Raw genomic sequence first — 27,527 nt, 5'->3', positions numbered from 1 at the left:
GGTATTACAGGGGCTGACTTTCTTGCTGTGGTCAGTGATGGGAATACACAGCCAGACTGATTTATGTGGGCAACAGGTTTGCAGTCAAGTACGCCATGGGACGTTATCCTCACCTGCTATCTCTCTTCAAAGCAATGCCAAAAGATCAGGGGTCATCAGAAATCTCAGACCCTCTTCACACTGGACATAGACATACTGTCAGCTGTGCCCACCGCAGCCTTGGCACCTTGTCCTGCTCACAGGTGAAACTGCACAGGGCAGCAATCATGTCACATACTGCTCCAGGCACATTATTTCAAAATACTAAATTGAAGAAAGCAAGAGAAAAGTTTCTTTTGGAACTTTTCTTACCACAGGTTCTGAAGACCATTCTCTGCTCTGCAAGTGGAGGAAGAAAGTTTGACTTAAGAAGTTGGAATTGTTAGCCTGCTGTTCTTCAACCTTAAGTCTATGCTGTGCAGTCCCTGGGTTTAACATTAATTGAAAGTGCTTATCTATTCCTGCCTTCACTACGCATTTCAAGATATGGCAGAAACTTCAATTGTATCCTCTTATAACGTTTTCTTTCGAAACCAAGGTACAGTCCTGTATTCTTCCTCAGCTCTTCCCCTTTTAGCTTTCTTGTAAGTCGAATGCTTGAAGCCCTTTACAAGTTAACCTTCTTAGACCTTTTACCATGGCTTAACCCTTCCCAACTTCATACAAAATCACGCTGCTCTTCTCTGGACCTCTGCCCTCTTCTATAGAATGGTACTAAATATTGGTAACCATAGTTTAAACTTGATCAAAAAAATCCTTCTTTAAATGGTACAGTATTTCCTTGAAAGCTATATTCAATGCTTCCATTTATACAGCTTCAGATTTTCTGTGCCTTTTTGACCATATGGACACAAAACACCACGTCAGTCCTTTTATGATATGTGCGCTCTTCAAATCCTCTCCTGCTCTCAAATCTCTGAAATATATACTCATTCAACATATATGTCCACTCAAAACTTGAATTTACTCTTCTAGCTCACGGTTCATTTTTTCCAACTGAATCTCTTTGTATTGGATTGTTTTCTTCAGGTTATCAGGTGGCTTCACCCCATCCAGTCCCTTCTGCATGATCCAAAAAGTTGGATAACAAGTTGGTGGTTCATTCTGTTAAAGGCATTTACATAGAGAGTGAAAAAGTATTGATCTCCAATAACAGTCCCTGTTGCTCTCCAGTCATCATCCCCTCTCTTTCCCTGGTCCATAACCTTTCCCCATTCTAATCTGCCCTCGATCATCTAACCAGCTCCTTTCTCCATTTGAAAAGGGGCCCTTCTCTGCTTCACCAGCAACCGCGTGTATTAGGCTCCTGTGTGACACCGTGCAAAACGCCCCTGGGAAATCCAGCTTGATTATAGACACAATTTCACACCTGTCCACTTTCAGAGAAACCTCTTGAAAAACTCCAGCAGATCTGTCAAATAAGAATTACCTTTTATAAATATCAGCTCACATCTATAATAGATTTTATGATTCTACTTATAACCCATATTTTTTTTTAAATGGTTCTTTAAGGTTTAAATTTAAACATCTTAAAGTCAGAAACTGAAAGCTGAAAACTCAATTTTATAATTCACTCTCCTTCCCTGCTGTATCTAATGGCAACATCTGGCTTTTGCCAATCTTTGTCTTGTGAAACTTCACAGAGTGCACAAAGCACCTGCTAAAAGGAAAAATATACAAGGCACTTCTTCATTCGGTGCATGAAAGACTTCTTCAAGCCTACAATTGTAACAGAAGCTCTCTCACCCGTGAACAGTAAAATTTAGTGTAAAATACACATGCATAACGGCTGTGGTTTCAAGTCCCGCAGTTTCGATAGCATATGTGCTCACAACACAACTCATTGGATCTCAAGAGCGAAACAATGTTCATGTGGACCTGTGAGAGCGTTCAAAACACAAAATAAGTCCAAAAGTGTGGAGAAACCCTGACTCCTGGAGCACTGGCTGAAGGGAGCTTTTAAAGAGCATCTAGAATAGTTTTGCAAAACACGATGCATTGAAATGGCTTCAAGCAGCGGAAGCGTGCAACTGCCTGAGCAGTGAGGCAAGGGCAGGCAGGGAACAGCTGGTCTTTGTTGCCGATTAGGACAGTCAGGATGGGCTTGTGTGACAAGCGGAGTGTCACAGCTCTGCTCCCACGCGGGACTGCCCCAGTCCCCTTTTCTCCTCCTGCCACACAGAAAATGGGGCACCATGAGCAGGGACCAGCACAGGAATATTTCTGCAAGGCTAAAGGGTAGCTGAAATGGAACCCCAACAAGCCAGATAACTTCTGCCTCCTACATGCCTCGCCCATGTGGTCTCTCCTGTATGCAGCAGACAAATGCCTCATTATCAGATTCCTCTGCTTGCTTCCCGGTAGACTTAAATTACCATGTTAAATAGGATAATAATAAACACTGGCCTTTAACTACAGCACATACTTGTTCACTCAGCAGCCTCCCTCTAATCTGATAAAGGGTGTGTAAAAGGCTACAAGGAAACACGCAGTTCGTTGTTTGGCGGGTGCCTCTCCCCTGCTTTCTGCAAGGCGATTGCTATGGTAGCATGAGCAGGCACCAGCTCACAGAGCTGGTTTAGGGGCCCTGGATCCCCGCAAGAATTAAAGGTATTAAAACAGGGGCAAGGCACCCAAAGGACGTTGTGGATCTGGCCTGAGACTCTTCTGTTGCATTTCAAAAGGCAAAAGTAGCCCTGTTGCCATCTGCTTGCTTCAGCAGTCGGATTCCGAAACAAAAGCAGCCAAGGAAATCTTTCCAGCTTAGGAGAACAGCGGGGAAGAAGAGAGATCTCGGTGGCAGTGTATACTGCCTTCGCATAAAGCTTGCTGTATTTGAGGTATTACAGAAGCTCTCTTTAACAACTACTCTGGAAAAAAACCCCGTCATCTATCCACCCAGAATAAATTATACAAAGAGAGCAAGCTGGATTGGGAACAGAGAGGGCTGATCTGCATAGATTTTGAATCCCCTTAGCCCCCAGAAGCTGAAAGTGCCATTTATTTCAGTGTTACAGGATTTCCTGGCTTCCCACCCCCCACCCCCCCACCCCACCCCCAGTTTACCTAATCCTCCGGATTTCTCTTGTTGCAGAAAGAGGAAAAAGGCTTACAAAACAACAGGGGATAAACGCAAAGTCAAATTACTTTGCCGAGCTCTTTCACACATCCAAAAAGAACTGCAGAGCTGCAAATGCTGGAAAGCATGCGGAGTTTCCTACTGATATTCCAGCCATCACCCATCGAAATGCAGCCATCCCTGTGGTTCCCAATTAATAAAGCCGAGCTTCAACATTTGCACTAGCCACAATATAGCTGTGGGAGTAAGGTGGCTTTCCTTTCAGTTTTCTAAAGTGAGTACAACTTGGCTTTCTACCTGTCTATCCTCTGGCTTCTGCAGAAGGAGGAATGACATGAACTAGGCCGTCTGTCGTTGGAGGGTATGAAAGACAGTCTTAATAACAGTAAGAAAGAGAGAAGCAGCCTATGGTTATTTTTGACAGAATCAGGATAAACTCAGATTGCAACTTCATAAACAGTTCATTGGAGAAAAAATTCCACCCAAACTGGAGAAGCCCCTTTGGCCAAGCTAACAGAAATGCACAGCTCTCATCTGGTGAGAGTGAAATCTTTCTTCCAAGAACAACACCAAACCGCCACCGCTCCACCCACGCCACACGGTGTAGTAACACTAACTTGCATTTTTGTCGTTGCAAATCATGTCTTGCAGAATATTCAGAGAAAATTTCTGGGTGACTGCAGCCTTGTGACCATTCTGCACAACACAGAGCCACAGCCATGCAATGAAATACAAAATGGCCTTTTTCCAGTGTCACCTGACCACCGATGCACTATTCTACAAAACTGGAGGTGATGCAGAGACGCGGCAGGCAGGCAGACGCCTGGCATGACCCCCACCTACCCAGCTCAAGTCAAATGAAAGCGGTTGTTTCCTGTGGCTGTTTACAGAGGAGGAGAGCATCGAATTCAGCCACACCTCTAAACAAAAAGTCAAGACTCAGCTTGATGATTAAATGCCAATTACACAGCACAAGTGAAGTATTTCTCATGCATCGTGATGACAATGAGACTATTAGCCATTTTCCAGGGCATTTGTATGTTGGTTTGTTTGCTTCTAACATTCTTAAAACTCACACAGAATCCTTTGCACCACTGGATTACGAAAGTACAGCTCATTCCCAGTCACAAGACATCCACAAGAAACTCAAGAGGTTTCTATATCTAGCAACCTGGCTTGCAGACTGAGCCAGAAGGAAGAACAGAGCCAACCGGCATGGAGACACTCTCCTCCAAAGCTTCCAAGGGAAAAGCCGACCACCAGAGGAGCTGGCTGCTGTCAGGGAAACATAAACCTGATCGTTCTTCTGTCTTGCTTGAGGATTAAATTAATTTACTCATTAAAACATATAATGCCTGAAGTGACATAAAAGCATCTTCTCTGCATGGCTGAAAATACTTCAAGCAAAAAAACCCCAAACCTTTGAAAAGGAATATTGAATATGGGGACCGCAAATACCCATAGTCTACAATGGTTTGCATGATCTGTGCTTAATCCTTACACCTTTCTGCTGCCTGACAGACGGGTACAGTATGATGGAAAACACTACCAAAACGGGAATCAACGGCTTTCTTCTGTCTAACCACGATATCATTCTCACTTCATTTACTGCTTAGTGGAAGACATTTCTAGGGCCCAGGATCAGCTCTTTCTAAATGGACAAGTCTCAAAGTTCAGCATCTTAGTGGGTTAAACTAAGTAGGAGTTTGCTCATCCATAGCAGCCTGGACTGCAGAAAATCCAGTTTCTTGACCTCTTAATGCTGTCTTCTATCCAGCATTACAAGAAAAAGACACTTGGTGAGAGCTGTGTGCTAACATGGCAGCGGGCTACATGCTACAGTACATCAATCCCAGGGAATGGGGGGAGCTGGAAGCAGAACTACACTGAAACGCTCCAACCAAAAATATCTTCTGCTTGTGAAGGGAAAGAGCAATCTAGTACAGGGGCATGATTAGCAGCGAGATAGGGTGAGATGAACCTCCTCCCTGACATCGGTGTGACATCAGGACCCCAAGTCTTTTAACTAGGAGTTATATATGCAAGTGACCCAAAACGGACTAACTTCACTCAAAGCACGAGGCTACTTAAATCAGGGCAGCAAAGAAGAGGCCATTGAGAGGATCCTCTGCCCCATGCAAGGGCAAGGAGGAGATGCTGAGCCTTGGTAGGGCTTTTCACAACAGCACAAGAGCACCCGAAGGTGTGCTGTGTGCCTCACACAACAGCAGCCACCTCCCACTGAACTGGAAACCTCAAGCAAGTGCTGTTTTGCACTGTTAGCAGCTAGCCCACAAAAGCATGTTATTATATTCTCCGTGCCATGTGCACTTTAAAGGTTTTTAGAAGCAGTGGCAGGAGCACAGTAAGAATGAGTAAGTATATAGTAACCTTACAGCCAGCCACACACCCATACCTAGCAATGCCTCTGAGCTGCACAAATCACTTGCAATGCTAGCAACACTTTCATGTACCAAACATGAAGTGTAAATGAAAGTATACAGCTATTTAGGGAGAAAGATACATTCTGTGAAACAAAATACTCAGTCTACATGTAAACATATGTTATGCTTACATCGCTATAATACCTAGAATTCTCATGGGCCTAAATATAGATAGATATACAGTGAAAGAAAGCAATGTAGTTAAGGACAAATACTTTAAATACGTATAGAAAAAAAAGCAGAAGAGAAAACCAACACTTCCTTTTAGAAAAATACTAGTGCCAAAAATCAATCCTTTAACACGACTGCAGAAAAGAAATCAGATTTTGGGGAAAAGAGCAGGGCCACTCTGTTTTGTAATTTTAATTGCCTCTGGAGCAATGACACAGCAAGACCCCACTGTTACCATTTCTCCCCTTTTGTATCCTTAAAGTTATTCCCACCTGGGGTGAAAAGAGGGGAAAAAAGGAAGTAGAAAATTATATTTTTCATGAGCTAATCCTGGGAAAGTGATCGCTCAAGTTTCCATGTTTCTTGGCAATAAGAATTTAAACAAAGACGGCAATCTTTTGTTATTTTTTGCACAGTCGGAATGCATGCTTCCAGATAACAGGCATTTAAACTGCAATTGAAGAAAAGGAGGAAGACGGTAATCGATAGGTATTCAGGAGTCCTCTCCTCTCAGGACTGCTGCATAGCTCAACACAGTATGCTTCAAAAAAGACAGCCCATATGCAAACCTCTTTGGAAATCCTGAAGGCAAGCAAGATCATGGAGGTGGGGGAAAGAAAAAACAGAAAAAACACCCACAAACCAAAAACTAATTGAAAGCAGTGAGCACAACTACTGTACCTTTACTTTGGGGAGGGTTCTGACTTCTGTCTCGGAGAACGTTAATCTGGTAGACAGCTCCATAAGGCTCAAAAAGTTCTTTTAACTCTTTTTCCGACCATGAACGGGGAATCTGTCCAACAAACATCTTAATGGCATCTGGGTCTGGTTGGTCTGAATGATCCAAAGCTCCATTCATCTTGTTAGCTGTGCCGTTACTAGAAAGTGGAAAAGGAGATTAAAAAGAGACGGCAAGTTAGGAGAGTACGCAGTTTTCATGTGCACTAGATGCAGAAGATGATGTCAATTGGCACAAAGCAGGAAAAAACAAATCAGTATTTAATTAATAGCATAAGTATTGTGAACAAAAAAACAATGCAATTACATTTTTCATTGAGTCTGGTTTTCTCTGCAGGCTGCTGCTTAATGTCATTATATAAGAAGAGAGCGGCACAATGCAAACCGGGACTTTTGCATTTTAAAGCAGAGGATAGTTGCAAATAAGTGCAGATTTCTCTCCATGGCTGTTGTAAACAGAACTGCAGTGAATTCTCACTACACTGGCTACTGGCAGAAATAAGGCAGTATGTGTGTGTGTCTGTCTGTGTGTGTGTGTGTTTTGTAATAAAGTCACATGAAAGGAATATGAAACACTTGGCAATCTGTCAGATGACTAATGCAAGACGCCAGCGATGAATTTGCAGATTGTGTGAAGCATCCATGTGTGCATCAAATTAGTATGATATTGCCTAGAATGGAAAACACTCCTGCTATGTGGCTGGTTGCTGCCGATTAGTTGCCTACGCTCTTTAAAAAGCAAAAGCAGTCTGGAGAGCTCCAGTTTAAAGCAAATTGTTTATTGCGCCCTGCTATTAAAAAAAAAAAAAAAAAAAAAAGAGACACAATTCAACAAGAGAAAGCAATGGCAGAATTGCCTACTTTGTTGTGAAAATTAAAATGCTGCTTCAAAAAGTTTTGCTCCCTGCAAAAGGACATCAAATTTTTGAAATTTTTCACACTCTGTAAATTGTTACCCTATATGATCTCCAAATGTACATCTCAGTTCAAAACAACCACACACTTCCGCAGGGGAAAAGAACATAGTAATAAAAAATAACTTGCTCTGTGAGACCTATGGCATATTATGGCTTAGGAAGAGCTGTACTCTTACAAGGAAAACAAGTAATTTTAAACACTGAACAAAAGTAAAAATAAAAATTACAAAAAAAAAAAAAAAAACAACCCAAAAAAAACCCTCTCGTGTCATTATTGATAATTAAGGACAGTAATTTCAACTAATTACTTGGCTAGAGATTCCACAAGTGATGATAATTCTTGGATGCTTCAGTTTCATGAAATAACACTAATGAGATGCGACTTTTAGAGCATTTCCCCCACCTTCCCATCAGGGACAGGGGGGAAATGGCTGTGTTCAGCAAGGTCGAAAGTTGATCGTTGCAGAATTCAGGCATTTCAGAGCCACCTGCCACATTCAAAAAACTTGCCTTTAATTACAATTTCTCTGTTTGATGATTGTTCAGGAAAGAATGCCCACAGGAGGACTTGGAAGAGCTCAAAATTTGCACAATGAGACAAAAATCGTATTTTACATCTTAAAAAAAAATATATCTAAGAATGGCAAGAAAAAAACCAACCCTGTGTAATTCCCGTCTCACAGCTATAACCTGTGCAAAGACAAATTATTTAGTTCCCTGTGTTTCATCTCCTTGCAAGGATAATTCACCTAATCACAATAATAAGTCCATATTAACTCTAGCATTTTCCGTCCTTACAGCAGGCAGGAGGAAACTATATTACAGGCACATTTTAAACTAACAACAAGAAGTTTGATCATCACTTGTGAAGTGTCTTCAACATGGATCAGCAGGCAACAGGATCTCACTTACTAGACAAAATTCCTGTTGATTCTAGTGGGAATTTTGCCTGAGTAAAAGACTGAAAGGTTTGGTCCAACCTTTCATATCATGTTTCATGTGCAAATACCCTCTCTTGTCTTACATATACTTTTCATTTTGAAGATGTTCTACAGGTCACAGGCACACTTGGAGAAATGACAATTTCATGCTACATACACATTTTCCGTACATAAGTAACACACTAAACCAACCAACCAACCAACGAACCACCCCCAAGAATCCCCAAAAAACTGAAAAACCCTGAGTAACTCACTTGAATCATACTCCATGGGAATAACTTTCAAGACTTTCATGGAGCAATAAGCACCTCCATGACACTTATACCTCTAGAAAATCACTCCATTATTTCTTTCCAATTCCTATTCCTTTATGTAAAACACAATCTGATAAACAACCTCCCTAGGAGGGAGGTTGAAAAATCCCTCACGGCTTCACATAAGGGAAATGCTTACACATTCTTTTGGACCTGCAAAGACAAGAGAAGGTAGAAACATCGTTGTGCAGCCCCCAGCTTTGCCCTGGACTCAGTCAACTATTTTCTTTCAGAAATCAGCTTCAGTTTTTGCTTCATTTATTCTCTGTTGTTTATATTAAAAAATGAATTGAGCTAGTTTTTAGAGTACGTCCTTCATCTATTCCTTCTGTTGGATCCCTTCTCTAAGAAATCCATACACAATTGCTACTTTAGCCCCAAATTGCAGCAAAGGTCATATTTAATAAAGAATAACAAGTTTATTCCTTTGCTTTTTCCTTTACCCAAACCACATTTACCACCAAGAGCACCACAATTTCCATTGTTAACAAGCCAGTTTTTGGGAAACCACAAAACCGAACACTTCTACCTGTTTTCTGAGGTTAATGACCCCATTAGCATCATGTTCCTGCTTTGAGCTAAAGGTGTAGGCACCAGCCAAGATCTCTTCTAAATCCACAAAATGATTAAGCCCTTTCTTTACTTTGGTGGAACTGAAGTCAAATTACATTGATCATGTTCCTTAAATGCTTTATTGGATAAAGATGGCTTTGACTCCAGGTGTAGGCTACCGTATGCTGTGATGCGAAGCTCCAGGGGACAGGTTTTGTCACTCGCTGCCTGAATTAACTTGGGTAAGTCATTAAACTTCTCCAGACTAAATTCCACCATCCACTGACAGCTCTGTCAATCCCCTAACTCCTGCAGATTTAGGAGGGAAAAAACAAGCGTAACTTTTCTTTATAATCCTTCTCTACCCTACAAAGGTAGGAGGTTCATTGAGCTGTCAACATCTGGGGGAGCTGATAGGCAAGTTCAGGCTGCAGAGAGAGCACTCATTTCTACAAGCTCAGGTGGGCTCCTTTCTAATTGCATTTCCTTCGATTTCAGCATGAACTCAGGCTCTCCAGCACCTCAGAGGAGGGATCCCACTCCCACCGTTGGCGTGTCGAGGAGCACGTGAGCACTGTGACCGCAATGGCACCTGCAGTAGCATCTTCACCCAACGGCAGCTGTAGCCGTAGGACTGCGGCCAATGCAGACAAACTGAACAAGCCAATAAAACAACAGGGGGATGACCACGGGGAAAACCCCAAAATTTTAGAGATTCTATGGATGTGATCCCTACAGTGTACTTGAGGCCTCCTGAGGATCACAACTATACAGCACACCTGCCTGATGAGTTGTCACAGAGCTTGTTGGGTCAATATAAAATCCAGCCAAATATTCTTGAACCCTCACAAATAATCTCTGCTAAAGACTAATTCCCTTATCCTCTCCCAAGCTTCACCTTCACCTGATGGACACTCTGCACCTCATAGTCGCCAACAGCTGCAGGGACTTTCGTTACTGCTCTTTGCCAGCACAATGGCTCTCAGAGGAAGTGATTCCTTCCTTCCCCCATCTTCCCCTCCTGCAGGACCCAAGAAATAACAAGGCAAAAGAGAAACTACGCGTGGAACTTTCCAAGAGGAGAAAAAGCAATTTTTGTGAAAGATTAAGACTATTTCTTGAAAGCATAAGTGTACAGAGACAGCTGTTTCTAGAGGACACTAATGAGAACGGGATCCTTTGACAATTACTGTCAGTACCCAAATGATGACATACATTAAAAAAAAGAAACGAAAAAAATGTAGATTATGTGGTATGCTGTCTCTACACCGCAGCAAGCCTTCCCTCCATTGCCAATTTAGCCCATTGGACTCAGGGGTGACCCAGCACATCATCTTCACTGACAAGGTGTCATCTATATCGTAGAGAGCAGCCTGAGGGCAGAGATTAAGCCACTGAGTTGCTGGCTGCTTGTGGCTGCTGCCAGAGCATCCTCTCTCTCAATTTGTGCCAATTTTCCTTCTAATAACCTAACTACCATTCCATCATTTCAGCAAGTTGACAGGGCCACTCTTTGAGGAGCTAGAGATTGTTTCAATATTACTGCTGCTTAAGCAAGAGCTCCGGAAAAACCTAGTAGACGCCTTCTCTGTCTCTCCCGTTCGTATCTGTAATTACAGCAAGACTGCTAAAAATGAACTGACCGCTAAGGAGAGAGAGGCAGACTTCAGAAACAAAGTCTGGATCAAAAGGAACTCTCTTACATCCATCACTGTTAAGAGCTTTGGTGTTAATCTACGTTCATTTCCATTAATGAACGAGGTGTCAAGCCAGGTGCTGAAAAATGGCCGTCAAATGGGTTTATGTGAGACCCCTCTCCACAGTCTGTTTCTAACCCTGCCCAGAACCCTTCTCACTGTTCTGGCTTGGTTAATTCATATCTCGACCCTCAGCCCATTTCAGTGGTTTTACCGTTTTGCTGGGGATGTTCCCTTTTCTGTAGGAGAACGCTGCACCTCCTCTAAGAGCCAACGTAATGACAAGAACACGATAATGAACGGGTTCCAAGTGTAAAGATGACTAAATCCACCCCGATGCAGAGGCATTTACAGGCATCAGAGTTTTACGATGATAAATATTTACATCCGAGCCTTGGAGTTACTGCCAGGATATCACACCAGCTGACAAAGGGACAACACCCATTTGAAGGACTCCAACTGCTGTCAAGAGAGACACACAAGCACCACCTTACTGTACTCGAAAGATCGTAATTGCTGGTTTACGAGCAAATTTTATCTGGAAGGACCCAAAAGGGCTTTATAAGCTCATTGTTTAGAAAGGAATGACTTCATCGTAAGGTGACAGACGGCAGCTGTTTAATGACATGGAGCATTATTGTACAACAATTTCAGCCAGGAAGGGTAGAACAATACCATACCCAATTGAAAACTGCAGGGGGTTGCGATTTATAGACACAGAATGTAATTACCTAAATTGGATTTTGGCCAGCAAAATAAGGGCCAGAACCTGTGACAAACACAAAAACGAGCCATTCCATATTTTTAAGCTGTAAATGACCAGGTCTCTGTCTTTTTTTGGGGGGAAAAAAAAGTCATTTCCAGAAGCTTTCTGGCCCATCAGCATTTTCACAGCACAGTTGCTCAAAAGCAGCTCAAAGGAAAGATGGTGTTTCAAAAATCATTAACTGCTCCTGCTGTAGTACCTTTTACAGTTCTTGGCAGAACTATTAAACACTACTAATACCAATAATTATTATTAACACATATCCCTAACAGCAGTTGCTAAACGAACCTGACACCGTGCCCAATGAACAAGCAGCATACAGCGGGATGCTTGCTCCTATGCATGCAGTGATGTCTACAAAATAATTTTCTCCAGGCTTCCCTACGCCCACCAGTGGGGCTGACAACTAAGTAGCTATAAGATTTGCAAACCTTCCATTCTGCTACACTTGAAGGCCAGCTGCAATTGCAGGAGGGACACTGAAATCCTGAGCTTGCAAAACATTCTCCCTTACTCCATTTTACAGACCCATAAAGCCTTAACAAAGAGCTGAGCAATTCTTCGTCCATCCAGCAGAGAGCAACCACACTTGCACTCACACACCCACATTAACTACATGAACAGTTCTGATGGCTTTTAATATCTGACATCCAATCCTCAGATTTTATTCTTCTTAGTAGCTAATAACACTCAAGTGCTCGTGTAAGCCCTGAATGGTAAATGCAAATAATTTTTTTCTTGTGTTGCCTCCACGTTGGCAGAAATTAGCTGTAAAAGCATAATTTCTATAGACAATGGAGTCCTTTTTACTGCTCTGATAGTTTAAAATTCACAGTAATTTTTCTGGTGAAATCAGTGATGAGCTGCAGCTCAGCTTTGCTAACTCTCTCTGCCTATTCGATCATACAAACATTGGTAAATCATTGTTACTACAGGGGATACTGGCTTTCTGATTAATTCCAAATTTAGTACATGTGATCGTTTTAATGCCTCAAATGCAAATTTTAGGTAAGGTACAGAGGCAGCATCCTGTCACACAGGAAAAGGTTTGAAAAACTGGGGGGAAAACCTCCTACCTTGAAAAATGTCTTGATGGGGAAAAAAATTGAGCTGGGAGAAGGAGCAGCAGGGGGAAGTTGCCTTTCAAGTAGGTAGGTCAGCCTGCATGATACTACGGGCAATACAAATTGGGAAAAGTACTGACCAGAATACATACTACAGAAACATCAGAAGACAGTTGAGCCCACATGACATAAAACACACTATTTTTTAGAGGCGTAGATGCAGATCCCTCATTAGTGTCACGGGAAGAAATCAAGGATACCAAAGGAAATCATCGTAAGAGCTATGTTAAAATGCAATTACCTTTTCGGGTCATGGTGCACTTTCCAGCACGTACACACCTTTGTGCTAAGTCTTCTGGACTTCCTAAAATGAGCCCTCAAGAGTTCTGCTCACCAAAGCAAATGAGAGAGGGTCTGTCTCTGCCCAGCTGCAACCTCCTCCATGAAAGCTGGTGGCTCTTCAGCTGTTCAGCCTCTGCGCTGCTGCACCACCTCCATTACAAACCAGTTTGATTTAAGGCTGGGGTTTGAACCTAAACCCTGGATATCCCTTGTATACATGTTTAAAACTAGCAAAAGGTGTTATTTTAATGTCCTGCTTTTGGCAATACTTCCTACAACTGTACACTAAAGTAACGGTGCCTTTGCAAAAGCTTTGTACATCTGCTACATCGCACCCCCACAAAAACTTTACATTCAAATACATCCTCTAAAAAAGATGTCCAACACATCTCCGATTGTCTTGCCACTGGTGTATGGACCTATTTTTTATCAAGTAAATTATTTTTTAGAACACCCAGTAGTGCTTAATGATGTGCATGTGCTGTACGCAGACAAAAGTGGAGCAACTTGTACAAGATAAAATATATGTAAACAATAGAACGAATGACTACAGAAGTGAAGATGACAAACGGGGAGGAAGAAGCTTGGTTTCTTTTTTGAAGTCCCCTATTTTGGAAACCAATTAAGTATCATTGCTAGTTCACCCAATAGTGGAAGCAATTAAGCACACCATCTGTACAGGCCTGAACTGGGTAGCATCTTTTTGTTTATGCTGATAAAACTTATAATGGTCTACTTTCAGTATCTTTAAGGATTTGCTTACACCAGCCTATAGATTTTACTGAACTGAAATTAGTAGAAGCCCAACAGCCAGTGACAGACTCCTGCCCTGTAATGGCTGAAGAAAGCCAAACCCACCCCTGACCACCTTGAGTTTGTTTCCCCTCTTGTTCAAGTATGGATGAGGATCACAAATTTCTAGGAATATATGCTAAGAATGACTAAAATAAGTGGCTTGGAAATCTAAACTAAGAGGCTGTGTATTAACCTCCAGCCTTGTTCTTCCAGGCTGTCACGTAGGCTTTGGGAACTAACTAGTTCAAGGCTGGATGAAGTCCACCAAGCAATAATGATCTCCAACATAAAGCTCAGCTTAGGCAACCACCCAATAAATCGTTTTTGCTTTCTGGGCAGAATTTGTTCTGTAGCTCAAACCCTCAAACAAGACTGGGTCTGTCTTCATCAGGTGTAAGGCAGGTGCATTTCTAACTACACAGCAGCAGCAAAGTACAAGTGTTCAGACATGTCCGATAAATACCTAAGTTAGGAATTCTAAATATGTTTTCTGATGGCCAGCTCCCAGATGGACATCTGCACGTCTGGTTTTGACCTGAAGATCTCAGTATTACCAAAGGCTTCTGATTTATAATTTTTCTCTCTAAACTGATCTCTATTATGGCAGGAAGAGAACCCTGGCAAATCACAACCACGATGCTGGTGAACAACAACTGCAACTTATTGTTCCACTCTTGTGCTCCTCACCAGATTTTTCCTTTGTCATGTCTTTGGGGCAGAGGCTGTCCTTTTGCATAAACATCTGTGCTACGTCTAAAAGGGACTCAACATTGCAAAGGAGTTCTTTCTCTTTACTGTTAAGCTGGACAGTAACATGAAAGAGTGCTCAGGTACTTGCACGATTATATGGTAGTTTTGGAGCTCCAATTGATACAATTTTTCACATGAAGTTGAGTCTGAAGTAGCTGACTTCTCAGTATTAATGGTATGGATTAATAATGCCTTGGTTTACTGATGGCACGTATTTGCAATGAAGTATACTTCTTTCTGTGTGGCAGGAAACATTTATGGGTATTACTTTTTAAAGTATTTGATTACACCCAAATGCTTATATATTTCTGACATGCCAACAACTGAATTAGATTAGTATCAGACTTTTAAAATTCAGGACATGTAGGACCATCTGTTTTCTTGTCAACAACTTCAGTCTCTCTCTCCACATTCCAAACACTTACTGCTCCAAATTTACAAAGTTGTTACTCAATTCCCTTTTTCTTTTGCCCCTGCAAAAACTTCAAAGGCAGCAATGAAGGGTTCAAAATACTTTTTTTTTTACTTGATAATTGATGATGTGACTATTTCAGGAAGTTTTATGTCCAGGCTAGCAGTTATCTGCAAGTTTGCAAGGACTTACCTAGTTTATGGCAAACTGTGTCCTGAAGTTGGGGCTGGGGGGATGGAGGGCACGGGAGAGGTGTCCTCCAAACATTTGTTCTGAAACACAGCCATTTCTGTGTGCTAAAGTCAACCAGTTGTTGCAAGTACATATTTACAGTCCAACATATCTCAAGACGGGCACCCACGGGTGTACACGTGCGTGCAGACCCGCTCCCGGCAGAGCTCCATAAAGCGCAGGGAGCTATATCCATAGGGCCCAAAAGCATATGTGTAAAGAGAAAGAGGCCAACAACTGACGCCTGACATGGCTGCTTCACCTAAATAGCTTCCTTAAAAAGGGAATGGAAGATCACAGCACTGCTCGTATTAAGGGCAAAGCCAATTTCAGTTAGCTGCGCTTATTTATGTGAGATCTCAAATAGACAATTAAAGCAAGCTGTGACATTCAATTTTCTTACTTAAAACAAAATATCCTCTCAAGCTCACCCATGCTCCCCCCTTTTACAAATCTGAATATAAGAAAAGATTATTGTCCAAAGTGTGATGCAATTGTAATTTTAACAAGTTGAGCATCATTATAGCAAAATCCCCCTCAGCTGATTTTTTTAAACCATTTCTTCATTTTTTTGACACCACATCTGGCATATAGAATACAGATGATCATTTGTTTATATATCTGTCTAAATGTCTTTTCCAAACACAGCCAGATGGAGCCTTTCAAAATCAAATTAATTTCAGATTAATTCACTCTGGACCCAATCCAGTTTCATGACTCTATGCTTTGAGGCACCATCTAAATTGATTTAGAGTCATGAACTTAGAGAGCTCAAGTCCTTAGGTATAGAAAAAAAAAAAATATTCTTGCATACTGAAAGAGTCAGCAAATCAAAAGAGTCCATGACCATAAGTTTTGGCTGCTTCAAAAAAACCCCAAACCAACCTAAAAATGCATCAATCTATATAGTGCCAAAATCATATATAAAAACCCTTCACGTTTCATCCCAGAAAAATTGATCTAGAATTTACATCTTTGATGCCTCCCTTTCTGAGGCAAATAAAATTTATTGCTCTAATTAAAAAGCAAAAGAAAGCAATTCTTGTTCTAAACCTTGCAATAAGCAGCAGTCATAGAAAGATAGGACACAGGTAACAAAAATCTCCACTGCAATGGATTTATCTAAGTAACTATAAACAAATGTAGCCTGCAAACACTGTGAGCTTGCACACTGTCAATCCTCTATGGATGCCTTTATTATCTCACTTGTTTCAATTGCAATTTGGGTTTCCATGGAGATGTAACAGTCAGCTCTGGAAAATTATAAGATAAATGTCAGGCAGTGATAACGGTGTTAATGAAGCTTCATTGACAAGCAGAACTATGCTTCAAATAATAGGTATATTTCTATTAGCATATGTATAACCTGCCCAGAAAAAGAAAGAAAAAGAATCCCAACAACCGGGAAAGACAATACTAAAAAATTAAAAATAAATTGCGCATATAGAAGATACGAGGCACACAGCAAAATGTTGCGTGTACGCAAAACGATAAATTCCTAAAAAACAGAAGAGATGTAGTTTCGAAATTTAATCGCCTGATTCCTCTTGAAATTTTGGCACTCAGCTAACACACTGAAAAAGCACTTTGCTGACACGCGCAGACACACTTCTGCATGGTGTGACTCTTGTTTCCTTACAGTGCAAGGCTGGAAGGATCTGCTTCACAAGGCACTTTAAAGCATGCTATTTTATAATGCGCAAATACAGCTGCAGCGAGCTGTTAGAAAGATGCAGACCTCAGTGGAAACACTAATAGCGTATACAGAAACAGAGCACATGCTACAAAGCTCTCGGGTAGCGTACGTGCTCAGATGAGGGTAGCTGGTCCACTACATCTTGGTACATGATGGATTTACTGTGATACTGCTGGGGCAACAACCATGAGCACTTCAGATAACGGCATGGTGTGGTTTTGACCTGCTACTGCACTAACCAAGCCTGCAGAAAGCACGGGGAAGCTGCCAGTCAGCTGTGAAGGACTGCAGCCAACTTTTTACCTGCCACACGTGGAAAGGTTTCGATGTACTGGAGGTCAAAGAGGTGACCAAGCTGATTTCTGCAGCACAGAGGAAAACACAGACTAACATGCTTTATTTCAATGCATCAAGAATTCTGTTTGGGCAGGGTGGACTTTGACCAGTGGCCAGGGCAAGGGGAAGGAGTTTGGCTATTCCACTACTTGAGGTTTCATTTTGGCAGTCTATCAGAAGACAGAAGGAGTAGGGCAGGAGTGGAGCAATCCCATCCCAGAGGACTATGGGGCAATTTTTGCAGGTGGTTAAAAAGGGCAAAGATATTCAATGCCTATTCATTAGGCAGTACTGCCTCTGGCTGGAGAACCAAGAAGTGCTAGATGTTGTTTCCATCTATTCTCACCCCACTATTTGGCCTTGGGAATTTTAGTCCCTTGCGTGGCTTTGCAACTCTTTCAGGTAGAGTTAATCCTCCTGTACAGCGCCTTGGAAAACAGGGTTCTAGTATTAGCTGAGCATTAGAAAAGCCATAGATAAAACAATGAAACTGAAAATCAGACTAGGCTCGGTGTAGCAGCAGAGGACAGTGAAATCTTAAACATACAAGCAAACAAAAAAATCTTAACCTTTCCCAAGGCTTGGAGGTAGAGTATGTGGGCAGGAAAAACTTCAGGAATTGCAGGAAAGCTCACAGATCTTACTGGGATGAATAATCTTATGAAACTGCAGCTCAACGGAACATCTGCATGCAGGTCAGGAGACAAGCTGACTTTGCCATTTAAATGGAAAATATAGCAGGGATATGGGGTTGAGGGCAGAGTCGTGATTTTTTTCCCCCAGCTCTCTGCAGAACACCTGTGTTCCTCCTACCTCTTCTAAATTCTGCCCGTTTAGTAAAGGAAAACATGAATGTTGTCTGGGAAATACTTTCCAGTTCTTCAGAGATGAGTCATCTTCAGCCAGCCGAGTTTTGGGGAGCGGAAAAGGGAGTTGGAAAAGTGCTCAGTCTTTCTGTAGACCAGACCTGAGCTCTGGTCAGATTGCAGAACAACAACAAAATCAATAGAGGGTTTGTTTTTCAAGTTGTATTACAAGGAAGCTTAAAAAAAAAATTTAAAATCCAAGTTTTCCTTTTCTGAATATTTTCTAACTTCTCCTCAACGTAACATACTAGAAAAATCTAAGTACCTCATTAGGTTTCTACTAAAATGTCAATAGTTAGAAAGTGATTTTCCCCAGTGACTTTCAACATATTTGTAACTCACTCTAGTGCTTTGGGTGGAGGGGGGACCTTCCCCAAAACCTTATACTACTGGTAGTTGATTCGATGTTACAGCATAAATACCCCTACCAGCTTGATGGAAGACAGAATAATGGGTCAAGCTGGAGCCTGGCTTCAACTTCACTGGGCAAGCCTTACACGCTACTGCTAGCGTCAAATGGTGGCAGAACCAGGTCCCACCGGATACATCACCACCACCACACGCAACCACCACACACAGATTACGGAAGAGAAACAAACTGGCTGTGAAGCCAGAACACTAAGCAATTTTTAATGAAAACAACACCGCGCGTGCTAGATGGAAAGTACTGCCCTGGATGCACGGCAGAACGGGCCACCTTGTCTCCATCTCACACTCAATGAAATCTCTAAATCCCACTGCAACATGTGTCCTAAGCTCTTCAAAGAAGGATTCATTTACCTTTGTATTTTCGGTTACCAACAGTTATACTTTTACATGTGAAGAGAGAGCAGTTATATAAAAGGCTAAGTAGCAGCCGCACACAAGTAGTCAACCACAAATCTAAGCCTTTAAACTCAACTTTCATTACAGTGTAAGATTTTATCTAGTTTCTTCTTTTTACCCTATTAGTGCAAATAAGCATTTTTGCTCCACGGGTTACTCTGTTCTTTTGAAGTTCACAAGACAATACATCATTAGGAAAGGAGCAACTCTGTCTTCAAAGGTATTATTCAATGAAACAAAAAAGACAAAAATCCTCAGAAAATCCAGTTTACATTTTCCTAATAAACATACCATGAAAAATCCTGACAAAACCATGCCCTAACACACACTCTTTCCCAGTCATATGGCAGACATTTATGGGGATGCTTCTGACTTCAAAGACAGACCTCCATGTTCTAGCTGTGAGTTTCCAGGGCACTCTGCACAAACGCAGCATTGGGAAAGCAGCAGAGCACTGCCATCCGGAACGCGTTTGCCAGATCGATGGGAAAATACATCTTGAAAAGCTGCTGAAAACCATGTTTTTAAGCTCACAGTAAATACTTGCAGCAGGAAAAATTTAAAAGGGTGAGATAAGTTCTTAACTGTATATTTTGGACAAAAGTTTATCCTAGTGGGTTATTATTTGCTCTGGAGGTTTTACTCACAAGCAAAAATGAACGCAGGTCTTGGGGGACTTGCTGGTACTTTTCCAGAAGTGGGAAAGGAGATGGAGAAAAAACAGGAATACCATCCACAAGCCTTTGACCATCCCATGATGTACAAAGCCTCTGAACATCAATAGCGTTGTGCAACAGAAAAGGTAGTTGAACACTTGTGGATGTGTTTTTAAGCTCCCTGTAATGTGCTCGACCTGTGGAAACTTGGCCAGCTCAGGTTTGGCTGGCTGTCAGCAGCAGTGTGAAACACAATGTGATTTATAGAAATCTCTGTCATCACACCACAGGGTTAATTTCTTTCCTTCTTTTTTTCTCTTTCCCTCCTCCCCCTGAAAGTGGAAAACTCTTATTTGTGATGACAAGTCTTTGGAAAGCTCACGGATTAGTAACACCATGTGGTTCCCTAAGATCTCTAGCTCTCTTCCAACTGTTTTTCCATAGAACCACTCTCTGTACAATCATTGGCATCTTCACCCAACAGATGGGAAAAGGGAAGAAACCTGCCCCAGGGCAGGTTTGGGAACCTGGATGCTGCTGATGGGAGAATACAGACTTGAAGCTTGCAGATCTCAATTACTTGATGCAGGAAACGGAGGGGAATCCAAGCATCAAATATGGGATTTTAATAATATGAACATTTATTTTAATGACTTGAAGGCTGAACCTGCTGAGCTTGTCACTGTAAGTAAGAGATACGGAGAAAAAACACAAAGGCTGAATTTTCATTCTGCCTGCCACCACTGAAGAAGTGTGGACTCATGCTCATTTTGGTTTAATGCAGGGAAGGATATCTGTACCTCATGCCCATGCCATCACTCAGGATAGACAGCAACCAGCTGGGCAGCAGGTCAGCTACAACACCAAACACCGAGCATTTACTCGAGCCATTTCAAATTCATTGAGAGTGGTATTAGTTACAGATTTATTTTAAGGCACATCAGTTTTCTATAATCATCCTTCAGAGAAGATGAAATCCTACTGAGGAACAAAACTGGGAAGTGTTTCTAATGGTAAAGAGCAAAGGACTATGCAACAAAGCAAGGTGTTTCTCAACCACACTCTTCCTTAAGTCTCCTACCCTTGCTGTGCTTATCTCCCTCACCTTTGAATCGGTACATCATGTCCCCATCCCAGTGAAGAACTCTGAAACACTCAAAGCACTACATAAATATTGAACCATTATGTTATTAAAGCCAAAAATCACCTTTTCGTGATATAATTTTTTTCTTTTAACTTGATGCAATTTTAATATGTCTTTAAAAGCAGTATTTGCAAATTATGCCATATAGTAGAAGCACTTTCCAAAGCCACTATTACTATTTGCATTGCTGGAGCATCTCTGAGGCCCCAAAACAATGCTGGCTGCTTTTTAGGTAGCAGACCTAATTTTATTACTAAGCCCAGATGTCTTCCTACTATTTTCACGTGTTAGGAAACACAACACACTCTCAGAGTATTTTAATAGGTGGTTAAGAAAAGAAGGGGAGAAGGGGACACAGCAGGTCTGAGCTCACTTAGCCTGCAAAGTCAGGAATTTTTAATCTACTGGAAGGTTTTCTACCAAGTACCTTCATTAAAGAGCCCAAGATCTTGAATGCTGCTTTATTTCTCTGTGCTTCCACCTTTCTGTGACTGGGCTGAATGTCAACACAGTTGACTAAAACAGCTAATGCTTTACTAAGAAGGGTCAGAGGATCTGGGTGTTAACATCGAGAGTTTCCTGGACAGAATGGGAACATATTCCCTGAAGTTTCAAGGTAGAAGGGCCAGCTCAAAATCTTGCATTGCTCCATATTTTCAAGTCATTTATCCAGTACATCCTTTGCTACTCTTTCGTGTTTGATTTGATGATGCATTGTCGGACAGAGTTGCATTAGGCTGAGATGCTATTTAAAACTACCTTGAAATATTAGCAGCTATATAAAATTTGATTGGTAGAAGAAAAACAGCTGGGTATGAAAATTAATACTAGCTTTTACATAAAAGGAACTATTATTTATTAATTTTTAATTGCCTAGGGCACTTTTATGAACAACAGGGATTAACAAATACAACGTACACAATACATTTGTGTATGCAATATGGAGAAAAATCAAGCCTGACAGCATAATGTTGCTTATTTCAGACCTCACATGGAAAAGGAAACAAGGCTACCAGAAGCTCTCCCTTAGCCATACGGAGCGGTAAGAAGCTCAGAGTCAGCAAAGGCAGTGAGCTTACGACTGCAGCGTACGCACCCTTGACAGTTAAATCAAAACTATACATCCTTGAGGAGTCATTTAGTCTAAATCACAGCTTGTGATTTCTCATCTTACATGGTCAATGCATCTGCATGTCTTAAAAATGGGGATATTAGCTGAGGTAGGATTGAGACTTCAGGAGAACTGTTTTGCTAGCTCTGTTCTACGAGCGCTGCAGAAATGTACACAAAGCTTTACAAATGACCTCATTTTTACCAGGAAAGGACAGCTCAGCTATGTTCTATATTTTCCTGAACCGAGAGGAAGGCCCCACAGCCAAACTGTCATGTTTAATTATCGTGTTGCTTGAGAGTGTTTAAAACAAACAACTATTTTTTTTCTTTTCTTTTCTTTTTTTTTAATAAAAAACTGTGGAACAACTGTGCTGTTTTGAGAGAGCGGGAGCTGCGTTTTCTGTCATACAACCAAGATATCAGAATAGCAGTTTTACACTGTCTGATGAATGAGCCTTATAAGGATAAATTTTCACCTCATTAATGATCTGAGCTGATTATTCCCTCCCCCCAGTTTTTCTTTTAGGTCATGGATCAAATGTGACCCACTTTCCTTGAATGCTTTCCCAACATCTATTTTTCCCGTCAGAGTAGAAAGCCAGTTGCTAAGGACACATTACAAAGCAACCACGCAACCACAAAATAGCTGCCCCCCAAACACACACACACTTTTCTTCTCCCCTGCCTTTACGATATTTCCCCCCCACTCAGCATCTACTCTGAACAAGATCCTGCTTTACATTCAGGAAAGCCAACAACAGAACTGCTTATAAGGACAAGCTTAGCACGAGAATAGGATTTTCTAATGACTACAGAGACTCCTGGGGCCCTTCATATTTAAAAAAATATAAAGGCAGCAGCCTTGGTTTTTAATTACTCCTAATTCTAAATCTCATGGCCTTAAACACAATAGCTCTTTCAACTCGGAAAAAAAATGACACTAATCAGTAACAGAGTCCCCTGTGCAACCTGCTAGTCCTCTGATGGCATTGCAATGTTTGCACTGTTATGATTTTTCAAGGTTGACCAATGAGTCAGCAAAGCCAAGATGACTTAAAAGCATTAAATCATGCAACTAAAATGGCTTTTTCACATACAGCGCTGGATAGATTGCAATTAGCAAGGGGAATCAGTACAAGGCAAATATTGTAAGAGCAGAGAGAGAGACAAATAGGGAATTAAAGGAGATGGTGTTCATTTTGGAACAAATGAGCCCCAGATGTTGAGGTATTTGTGGTTTAATACAGCCCCTCTCACCAGCCAGGTAAGGAATGTAATTAAAAAGCGTTAAAGTTCAGTTGCTGAGGCTCAACAGAAATGAAATGAAGATTTAATTTGTCTGCCCTACTTCCCTATGAGTAGCCTGCTAATATTCCTACTTGGTGCAAAGTCCTGTGAAATGGAAGACTTGTGTTGCTCTGCAGCCCTTTCTACGAAAATCCTTATCCTTGGTATTTGTAAAAGAAAAGATGTCCCTCCGAGTGTCTCATTGAAAAATTAAATCTAAGGATGTAACAAGCAGCTACCTGGATTTCCCTGTTTCAACTTCCCATGCTATTTATTACAGTTTCCAGCAGCTTCGCTAACACCTTGGTGTTGCTTTCTATAACCAATACCTCAGTTCCTCTAGCCATTAGAGGTACACCATATGATTAAATGCTTCATGTGTCTAGATTCACATTTAACTTACAGAGTGGACAAGATAAAGGATTTGGTCACAACCCACATTCTACCTCGTAACACCCATTCTTTCTCCACACTTTCTCCTAACTCTTGTACAGATGACAGAAATCGTATCTGCAATGGGATTTTCCAGTTAGCAGGATAGTGAACCCATACATCTGAGCTGAACTGCACCACTGACGCTATGGAAAGATTAGAGTCACCAGCATCCAAACAAAATGAACCGTAAATACAATTAATGCTGAACTATCAATGAGTAAACTAAGCACTGGGTTTCTAGCGGTGGCAGGCTAAGTGACAACCTCCTGAAACAAAGAATAAAATCCTGTTGCTTGTAGGAGTTCCTGAATTCAGGCACAAAAGCTCTCATTTTGGATTACAGGAACAATGCCATTAGCTTTCACTGAAAAACAGACTTTTACTTTCAATACTGACAGAGCTGCCCACAGGAAAGGAGAGCCCAACATATCACCAAGGCTTCTAGGCACCCCAAAAAGAAAGTCCATCGGGGTTGTTAGATGCATGCTGAAAACATGGATGGGGTCCCTAGGTGAAATTCAAGGGAAAAGTCATCATTTGTCCATCTGCAGCAGACAACCAAACCTTTTTTTCTGGACATTCAAATAACTTTCTACAAGCCTGAACCACATTTTCTTCTTCACACTACACCCTATTCTTCTGCTTCCCTTTGCATTCAGGTTTCTTCCTACCACTCCTCTTTTCAGTTGTCCTTAACACACCTTTTATTTATGTATAGCATATTTGCTCTTCATTAAACTGATGATTCCTCCAAAAATACACCAAATATACAAAAACAAGGCAGGCAACTGTGCTACCTGGTCCTCATTACAGCTTAATTTCTGGACAGTACTCCAAAAGCAGAGTTAAGTGACACCAACTTCAAAGCTTTTGAACTCAGGCTCCTAGCATCATGTTTTAGCATTTTTGAACACTGCTGGGATTCCCACCAGCTCTCTTCCAGTCTGAACAACTATTCCACAAAAATAAATGTGCTGTACACTGTTTCTCTCGTTTGCTTTTTCCTGGTTTTATCAAATTGCTTTCAAGCACCTCTGATATACTCCAGCTACCACTGCTTGTTGCTCCCTGGCTTAACTTCATAAGAAGAAACACACCAGTCAGATGCAGGAGAAAAGTCATCTTATCCTCCAGTTCTTCCAGTAGCTAAGGCAGAACTGTCCTCTGGAGTGCACTGGTTAACTGCTCACTTGATGAATTCTGAAAGACACTCCACTTGCATCTCCCCCAGTCCCTGACAGTGGCTGACTTCCTAACAGAGCTCTCGTGCAAATCAGTGTAAGGACAGCTAGGCATCAATTTTCCCACTCTGTTCTATTCTGGAATGTCAGGCAGCAGCATTCAGCTCCTCCATTTTGGTGTTCAGTGCCTCGCATCATCATTCCAGCGGTATATACAAGCAGTGACTGTTTTCCAAAGGCAGACATGGGAATGCAGGTTACTATGCAGTGAAGAATACTCATCACTGTAAATTAAAATCCTTAAACAAATCACCAACAGTGAAACAATCTCTGCTTCAATTACGTGGTTAGCTAGCACATCAAGCCTTTTCTTGCTTTGGCCAGAAATACTGAAGCCATGATTGATCTAATCTGTAATCATGTTGTTTATTTCAAATTAGAGATAATATAAAAAGCATAACAGTCTGTATGTATATATTCATAGCACCGCTGCAGACATCCAATACGAACTCAATTTTATCTTAGCTGCTTTGCATTTTAGTCTCTTCCCTTTTACAGTCTATAGTAAATACAATATTTGCTTTTAGAGTTCTGACTCTCCAGGGATTAGAAAGGAAAAGTACTTAACACAGAGATTATCTTTCTGGTGTTGCACTGTACGAATGAAAATTGTTACATTAATGGCACTATACAGTTATATGCAAACACCATTAAGTACCTCTCCAGAAAACCGAAGGAAGGGGAGTGATGCACTCCAGCACAGTTCTGCTTGGCCTTGCAAGTACATTTGTGTTCCTCCTTCCCTCACCATGCAAAGGATTCTCTGGAAAGGAATTTCCAGCCTGTCTTCTCCTTTCATTAAATCTTTATAGCCTGCATTAAGAGCAGCAAGAAATATTAATACTAAGGAGGCAAAGACACATAAAGCAGTCAATTCTCTGAGCTTGTGAGGTCTATACCATCAGTACTAAAACCTCCCACTGCAATCCTGCTCAATTTACATCATCACTTCACATCAGGACCTAATTTCACACCTACAAAGCCTGATCTTGGGTGTGTCTGCTTTGGGTTTAAAAGCATGCAACAAACTGCTTTCAAATGGACCAAGACTCACTGTTAATATATAATACTTCATAATTATTAATATTATGTGATTAACATTATATAATAAATTAAAACTTCATTCTGTTATACATTCCTCTTCCTTCACTGGTTTAGGACTTATTTTTAGCTGCTTTAAATCAGGATAGGTCAGATGTATATCTGCTAATGAGAATTGGTAATTAAGGTTTCAAACCACACAGCAGCAATCCAACACTTTCATGTTGCTGATCTCTCTCTAAATATGTGTATGTTTTCAAAGCAATTTCTGAGAGTCCTTTTTGATTTAATTCCATTAAGTTCTCCAAGACTAAAATTACTGGTGAGAGCTCAAAACATCACTAAGCATAGATTTTTCATGTCAGATTTTTTCGATTTTATTCTTTGAAAATTGTTCAGTATATTAGACTTTCATTTATCACAAAAATTTAGAAATTTATATCCTGAGACTATTAACTTCCCAAATTTTGTATTTTGTAATGCAGTAAAAAATCATGAATATAAAAGCTGCTTAGTAGTAGTAGTAGTAGTAGCAGCAGCAGTAGTAGTAGTAGTAGTGATGATGATGATAATAATAATAATAATAATGTATTATTATTTGAGTGTTTAAAAATACTACAGCAAGAACATTTGCCTGTGTTGAAGAAGCTTGATTAGAAAGCTTGGCAAAACTTACTGGAAAAGCTGCAATCATAGCTCAGTTACTTCTGGGAAACATTTTGGGAAAACTCAGCATATCTCACTTTTCCCTCCTATAAATTGGAGATATCTGTCTACCTTTGTCAAGTGCTTTAAAAGAATATGCGAGAAAACTGGGAGTTTTACAGGTACAGAAAATGTGAAGGAATGTAGCAAGAAATGCACTTCTTCCCCATAGATTTTGATTTAAGTTGTTCATAGGAGTTGGACGGGCCTCCAAAAGCATGTCTGTTAAAACTTAATTTCATTTGTATGTGTCTACTCCCTCCTGCACAGTGTAGAAAATAAAGAAGAAAAGAAAGAAAGCCTCAGCGTGATCCTGAAATTAATTTTCATGATAGGAGCAATTGAGTCCATCTACTAAGGTACTTATAATTACATTACACTGTTACTTGGAAGAAAAACGGCCAGCTATATTCTAAGAAAATATTAACCCCATCAGCCCAATCACAAATCACTACGTTTAATGTATTCTTCCTTTTATTAACACCCACAAGGTGCCCATTAGAGGCACCTTCACTGCTATCCTAAATCACTTCTAATTATCAGACTAGCAAACCCACAACAGAAATGTTACTCCATGTCTTCCAACGAAAGGCTCTTTGCTGTCCAAAAGACATGTCAGCACTGGATGATTTAGTCCATGATTTTGTTTACTGCCTTCAACTTTCATTAGTGTTAAAAGTGCTAAGATTGTTTCCCTGAATGCTGAGATTTCCTAGGAGAGCAAAACCATGTGGATACTGAATCCTGCTCCGCCTGCAACGGGCCAGGGAAGCAAAAAGGTGCTGGGGTGAGAGGCAGGGAGCAATCCCCCGTGCCTTTGCCATTTCAGGTTGCATTATCGCAGCACTGGCTTTCCAGGTGAGGGAGGAAAGGGAGTGGGGCTGTGCCTGGTTCCCACGCAGTGCTGGCAGAGCCTGCCACCTCTCCTGC

General features: G+C 41.1%; 1 protein-coding gene across 12 annotated transcripts in view; it reads right to left on the bottom strand.

The window, feature by feature from the left end:
* Positions 1 to 27,527, bottom strand: part of CELF2 (CUGBP Elav-like family member 2) — a 376,863-nt gene that overhangs the window by 124,981 nt on the left and 224,355 nt on the right. For 11 of the 12 annotated variants that reach the window (XM_080392046.1, XM_080392047.1, XM_080392051.1 and 8 more), the window contains one exon: positions 6,415 to 6,611. In XM_080392046.1, coding sequence (XP_080248172.1) covers positions 6,415 to 6,611 — 197 coding nt within the window. Of the gene's footprint in view, positions 1 to 6,414; positions 6,612 to 6,778; positions 9,019 to 27,527 lie in introns of those variants that run through there. The other variant, XM_080392041.1, reaches the window with a different exon arrangement.

The sequence above is a fragment of the Falco punctatus genome (genome assembly GCF_963210335.1).
Source record: "Falco punctatus genome assembly, chromosome: 6".
Lineage (NCBI taxonomy): Eukaryota > Metazoa > Chordata > Aves > Falconiformes > Falconidae > Falco > Falco punctatus.
The sequence above is the reverse complement of the archived record's forward strand: the minus strand, read 5'-3'. Positions and strand labels throughout refer to the sequence as shown.